The 6,195-nt window shown below is 35.6% G+C and overlaps 1 protein-coding gene across 1 annotated transcript; it reads left to right on the top strand.

Annotated features, from left to right (window-relative positions):
* Positions 1-4,634: 4,634 nt before the first annotated feature.
* LOC127082918 (uncharacterized) lies at positions 4,635-5,613 on the top strand. The gene has a single exon (XM_051023143.1). The coding sequence runs from the start codon at positions 4,747-4,749 to the stop codon at positions 5,362-5,364; it is 618 nt and encodes a 205-aa protein (XP_050879100.1). The 5' UTR covers positions 4,635-4,746; the 3' UTR covers positions 5,365-5,613.
* Positions 5,614-6,195: the final 582 nt, after the last annotated feature.

Raw genomic sequence — 6,195 nt, forward strand, 5'->3', positions numbered from 1 at the left:
ATTCTAAATGGGTGTTGTTGGAGGATAAGAGATGGTAGGAACATTAAGATGTGGACGGATCAACGGATCCCGTATCAAGGATGGTTTAAAGTCCTAACTTGGAAACCATTGGATTCCAATGCGTTTTGGGTTATGGACCTACTTGAGGAAGGGGTCCAAAAATGGAACATCCCTCATATTGAAAAAACCTTCAACCCATATGACAAAGATGGGATCATTTAAATCCCTCTAGATGACAATAAGGAGGACACCCTTATGTGGATGGCTAGTAGGCAACGAATATATACTATCAAAACTGATTATTATTGGTGTCATACCCCTAAATTTTCCCTCCCATCTTTATTTTTCATCTGACTTTTGGATTGTGATTCATCTACATATGCATTAGTATCATAGTACATTCATCCTACCATTTGCATTAAGCATCTTTGATTTATAGATTCTTGTCACTTATGGTTGACAAGAAACCAGGGTTTTTGACAGAAATCAAGTTTAAGGATCTTTGGTGGTGCACTTAAGTTAAAAAGATAAAACCCTAATTTGCTGACTTTTTGGCATTTGTGGATCATGTGTGTTGTATTTTGGTTTTAGGGTTTGATCAAGGCTTGCAGGGATTATAGTGATCATGTGTGTTAGACTTCCAATGGATTCAGTGGCCATACATTTAGTTCTTCAGTCCATTCATTGAGATTCATGCATTTCAAGTTTGGTTTACACAAGATTTATTCAAAAGTCACATAATTTGGAGGAGAATTCATTTGGGAATTAAACCATAGATTCATACCATTTTTCATTCATATAGCTCATTCAGAAATCCAATTACAAAGTCATTTTCATTTACAAACCTACACAAGTTATACATTTTCAAATATCCAAGCCATCACAAATCATTACACAAAATCCAAAATTACACAAAAAATACAACTTTAACTTGCAGTTGATTTTGGTCAAATGTTGACTTTTTGATCAACCAATTGACCAAAGTCAACTACATACCCTAACCGTGACCCTAAACCTAAACTTCTCTGTGATATTCACTCATCCATCTTCTTGATTGGCTTTGTATCCAAGTTTTCTTCATGGTCAAGTAACCCATGTTATATTTCTTCATATGACAACCTTGCCAAGACATTGTCCTAACATCCATGTAGCAAATGGAAGTGGATTAGTATCGTGCACAAAATCTAAAACAACCATTCAAGTCATGAAAACATAATCCGTACACACATACACATAAGCATACCATATCATTTAGATTAACCTCTACCATCATTCCAAACCAACACCAATTACAAATAATTCACTAAATCAAAGTGCAAAGCATAGAATTTGAAAGGTTTACCTGGTTTTCTTTTTCCTCCAGTCTTCTATCTTCATCAGCATCTTCATCTTCATCTTCAGTCGCTCCAACAGTATTCAAGGAAAGCCTCCTCCTTGTAGGTAGATCCTTCAAATCTTCACTTCCTTGCTCCAATATTGTTACCATGATGTAGTGCTTGAGTAGGAAAGTGAAACCCCTAAGGTTTAAGTTCGGATTAGTGGACCAAGGTGATTTAATTTTGGATTTAGGAATTAGGGTTCTAATCTTTGTTTTAAGGATAAGGGACTTAAGTGATTTTTAGTAGAAATTGATACAAGAAGTGGAAATAGGAAAATGAGGTGGTCCTAATGGTGGTGGTTATGGATAAGGTTGGGTTGCTCCGCCGCCTCCGGCGCGACGAAGCGATTTCCGATGAGGAAGTATGTATGAGAGAAAGAGAGTGACTGAACATGTGAGTTTAGAATGAAGAATTTGATCCTTCTCTCACTTTGCATTGCATTGTGGGCCTTTGTGAGGCCTCAGGCCCAAATTTATGTTGCATACACCCCCAGGTTCACTTTGACACCCAAAACCTGAGCATATTTCTTTGCATTGGGCTTTTGATCCTAAGCCCATACAGAATTACTTTTTACACCCTACAAGGCGCTTGAACCCCATGGTTCTCCTCCTTTATTTTCTTATGCTTTCTTTTTTATTCTTTAATATTTTTAATTCCAAATTTCCTAGTTGTTTTAATACATGTTTTATATCATGAAAATTAGGAAAGTAAATAATGTGATTTAATGAATTTGAGCATTAATTTTTAGGATTAACTATTTTAATTGGATTGTAATCAAAATGTTGCTAACTTTCTAGGATTTGCTTTATAGTTAGTTTCTAATCAATGTGCATGCCATGCTCCTTAGATTTTAGGCTCCTTTAGAATTAGGATCATGATTTTTGTTTTTCCTTAGAATTTTGGTTTAGAAACCCTTATGCCCGATTTTCATCTGATTTATTCCTAATTGATTAAGTTGATCAAAGTCTTCTTTGATAAACTAAATCCCTTGACATGTGCCTATTCCCTCAGTCTAATCAAGTGATCAGAAGTCTCTTGATCACTTGATAATACTCATCCCCTGTATTGAAGCTGCAGTGGATCTTTCAAGACCAACAACTCAAGACTTCACAATCAAGTCAATACAAGTCAAACAAAACATTACAGACAGACTAGAGACTGGACTATTGTTCAAAGCATAACAAAAAGAATATTCTTTAACACTTGTCAATCGTGATGAGAATTACACGTCATAAGCCTTAAGTAATGGAGAAGGATGAGAGGAAATTTTTCCTATCCTTGTCTAGAGTACCTCTGCGTACGGGACGTGGTCCATAGTTATTCAGAGTATTCGCATTCGTTCATAGAATTTAGTGTAATTTAAACCAAATGATTGACAAGTCTACTTCCTCACAAGTAGCATATCAACACTACACTTCAACATTGCACCATTGCCTAATCAATTATACTTTTTTTCTTTAGACCAAATAGTATACTCATTCGACTTCCATACCTTCTTAGGATTACGTACCTCATGGTCAAATACCCATTTTTGAATCATAAACTCTTTTCTTTCTTGGTTGTCTTGTCAGACCTCATGCTTAGACAAATTCATTATTCATGTATTATTTACCTTGTCAGACCTTGTGCTTAGGTAAAACTCCATTCATGCATGTTTGACTTGTTAGACCTTGTGCTTAGATAAACCATTTTCTTTCTTAGTTGCCTTGTTAGACCTCGTGCTTAAGCAAATTTATTCTTCATGCATTGTTTACCTTCTCAGACCTTGTGCTTAGGTAAACGCTTTCTTCATGCATGTTTGTTTTGTCAGACCTTGTGCATAGACAATATGGTTATTATGCTAGCACTCAAAGAGGTTGGTTTAGTCGACATTGCAGCGACCGTGCTTATCACAATGCTATTATAGGGTTTTTCTCCATTATTGTTTATGGGAATAACCATCCTCTTGGCGTATCTCCTTATAAAATTCCTTACTTCTCTCTTTGTTATTCTACCACTTCTTATGCACACTCATAAATGAGAAGTTAATGAAAATAAATGATATTTTTTCGAAATAAAATCAATAACTCACACAAAAATGGTCCCACCGGATGTGCCAATTTGTCTATTGATAAATTTAGTAAAAGAATAAGTTTCTATTAATACTTAAGGGAACAAACTCGAAAATCTCCCCCAACATATTTATGTGAGTTTAAACCTTTGAACACCAAGTTATGATTGAAATCTAAAACACAATGTGAAGATAACAATGTGAAATTTTGACAAGACTTGAAATTTAAAAGATTTTGAAGACAAAGATAACTGAAATCGAAATGTAAAAATAAAGATAAAATGATAAATGATCGAAATCTAAATGAATGCGAAAAAATGCTTGAATGCAAAAGTGCTTGAAATTTATAAATATGAAACGCATACATACATTTTCTTCACCCGTTTGTCAATTACATAAATACTTTGAGTATGTAGAAATATGAGTACAATTGCAAACTCTTATAATGTAAACAAACGTCCCTTTATATACTAATCTAAAATAACCACCTACAAACGGTCGACTAAACAAATCACGACACGTTTTACTTCCATGCATGCGTTATCTTTCACGAGCCTCCACGTGTTTTTGAGTAACCACCCGTTCTAATTCATTTCCCGCTAGTTCAACCAACCCAAATAACCAACTTAGAGCATTTGAAATTTTTACTAAGTTCACAGATGCTACCAACACTCCTCGACCTTCAGCAGCTTCGACCACACTTGCCACAACATCGTTTCGACATGTTCAATAGCTTCCATCATGACATATTTATTCTTACTTGCCATTTATAGTCAGGTCGAAAAGTCCAAGGTAACAATAACACACATTCCCTCGCACAAACGATTTTAATTGTTCCCTCTATATAAGGAAGAAAACACGTAATTATAATTATTCATATCTATTCTCACTCTCACTTTACTCTTCTTCTCTCAATGACTTGAACATTGAAGTATCAATCTTACAAATCAATCCCCATTCAACCGCACAAGATCCTACTCCACCCATTCAAAATCTCATCTCACAATGTAATAAATTATTGTATAATGTCATTGTAATTTTTTTTACAGAATCAATTTATCACATTATCCATTTATGTTATTCTATAAACTATTAAAATAAAAGTTAACATTTTCTCAATATCCACATTATTTAATTATCCGACGGAATAAAATCATAAAATCCTTTTATATCGTGGAAGAAGCTAATGTAGGCTGAAATAGGGGTAAAATTGACATTCCCTAAATACAAAAACAAAAAACAAGAGAATTGCGAGGGTTGTTCATTTCTGCGTGAGTGAAGTCGTGAGAGAAACTGAGAAGTGCAGAGAAGAGAATCATGGGAAGCAGATTAGGAAGAAGAGTGGTACACTTCGCAAACCTACCAATCAAGCTTCTCATGCCAACTTCATTCACCAACATCCAAGAAATCGCCCTCAAAACCATCCCTTCAGCTTCCAAGATCGAGATCAAACGCGTTCTGGAATCCCTCTACGGCTTCGAGGTTGAAAAAGTTCGAACATTGAACATGGACGGAAAGAAGAAGAAACGCGGCGGCATCTTGATCGCAAAACCTGATTACAAGAAGGCTTACGTAACCCTAAAAAATCCGCTTTCAATTAACCCTGATCTTTACCCGATCCGAGTCATTGAAGAGGATAAGAAGAACTTGAATAAACAGGCTATGGCTAGCGTCGTCGAGGAAGCACCGAGCAAATCACACTGGCTCGATGAGAACAAGGAGGCTCATCGGTTCAAGCCCCAAAACGGTTATAACCGGGGACGGTTTGGCAGTTCTGGTTCAAACCGAGGTTCTGGCTCGAACCAGGGACGATTTGATAGTTCCGGTTTGAATAGGGGACGGTTTGATCTTCCCGGTTCAAACAGGTCTGATGGTTCTGCTGCCAAGTTTCCCTGGACTAACATGAGGTCTGGTAGGAGTACTGCTACTAGGTAGTTTTTTTTTTTCTTATGTTGGGTTTTGTATGATGAAATTTGGTGGTTTTATTGGATTTTTGTTGTTTAGTGATGAAAGTGCTCTTTTTGATTCAATAATTTTTGAGATAAAACATTTGAGCACCAACTGTTTGTATTATTTACCGAGCGAGTAGCAGGTATTAGTATTATGCAAGCTGTTATTAAATTGAGAAAACATGTTCAACTGAATTGGGAAACAAATACATAGCTGTTATGAAACGTTCATCAAGATTTTATTGGTATTTAGTAAATCAGTCAATAACTCTAGATTTTGCTTGTTCTAATACATAGCTGTTATGACACATAGCTGTTTAATGGCTTGAATTTTGATTAGAAATCTGCCGGGGAGTAAATCAGGGTGGGAAATTAGTTGTATCACTCATATGCTTCTCTCATTGATTGTGTTAGAAGGTTCATATAGTTCTACCTTGAATTGCAGTAAAAAGAAAAAGAAGCTCTAACTTGAATCTTAACCTTTAGTCACCCTTTGATAGATGAGAATGCTTATGCAATGTGCATATTGTTTGTAAAAGATGGGGCTTCATTGGATTTTGCCTTGAAGATTTGGAGTCAGTTTTCTTCTAACTGTATGTCACTAATCATTTGTTGGTATAGGCCACAATTTTAAATTAAGTCCAGCAATCAATTTGTGTCTGTAATGTTTAGGATTTTGGATATTGATGTCTCTTCATTTGCAACTGCATCAACAGCGTTTGTTTACTGTTTTTGAAAATATCAATGATTGCAATGCAGAAACAACTGCGGTTGCAGTTACAATCTAAAACCATGCTATTGGGATTTGGTAACTTTA

This window comes from Lathyrus oleraceus, chromosome 5, assembly GCF_024323335.1.
Source record: "Lathyrus oleraceus cultivar Zhongwan6 chromosome 5, CAAS_Psat_ZW6_1.0, whole genome shotgun sequence".
Taxonomy (NCBI): domain Eukaryota; kingdom Viridiplantae; phylum Streptophyta; class Magnoliopsida; order Fabales; family Fabaceae; genus Lathyrus; species Lathyrus oleraceus.

What these genes read in the sequence shown, in the direction of transcription:
- LOC127082918 (XM_051023143.1), top strand. Translation starts at nt 4,747, where the DNA reads ATGGGAAGCAGATTAGGAAGAAGAGTGGTACACTTCGCAAACCTACCA.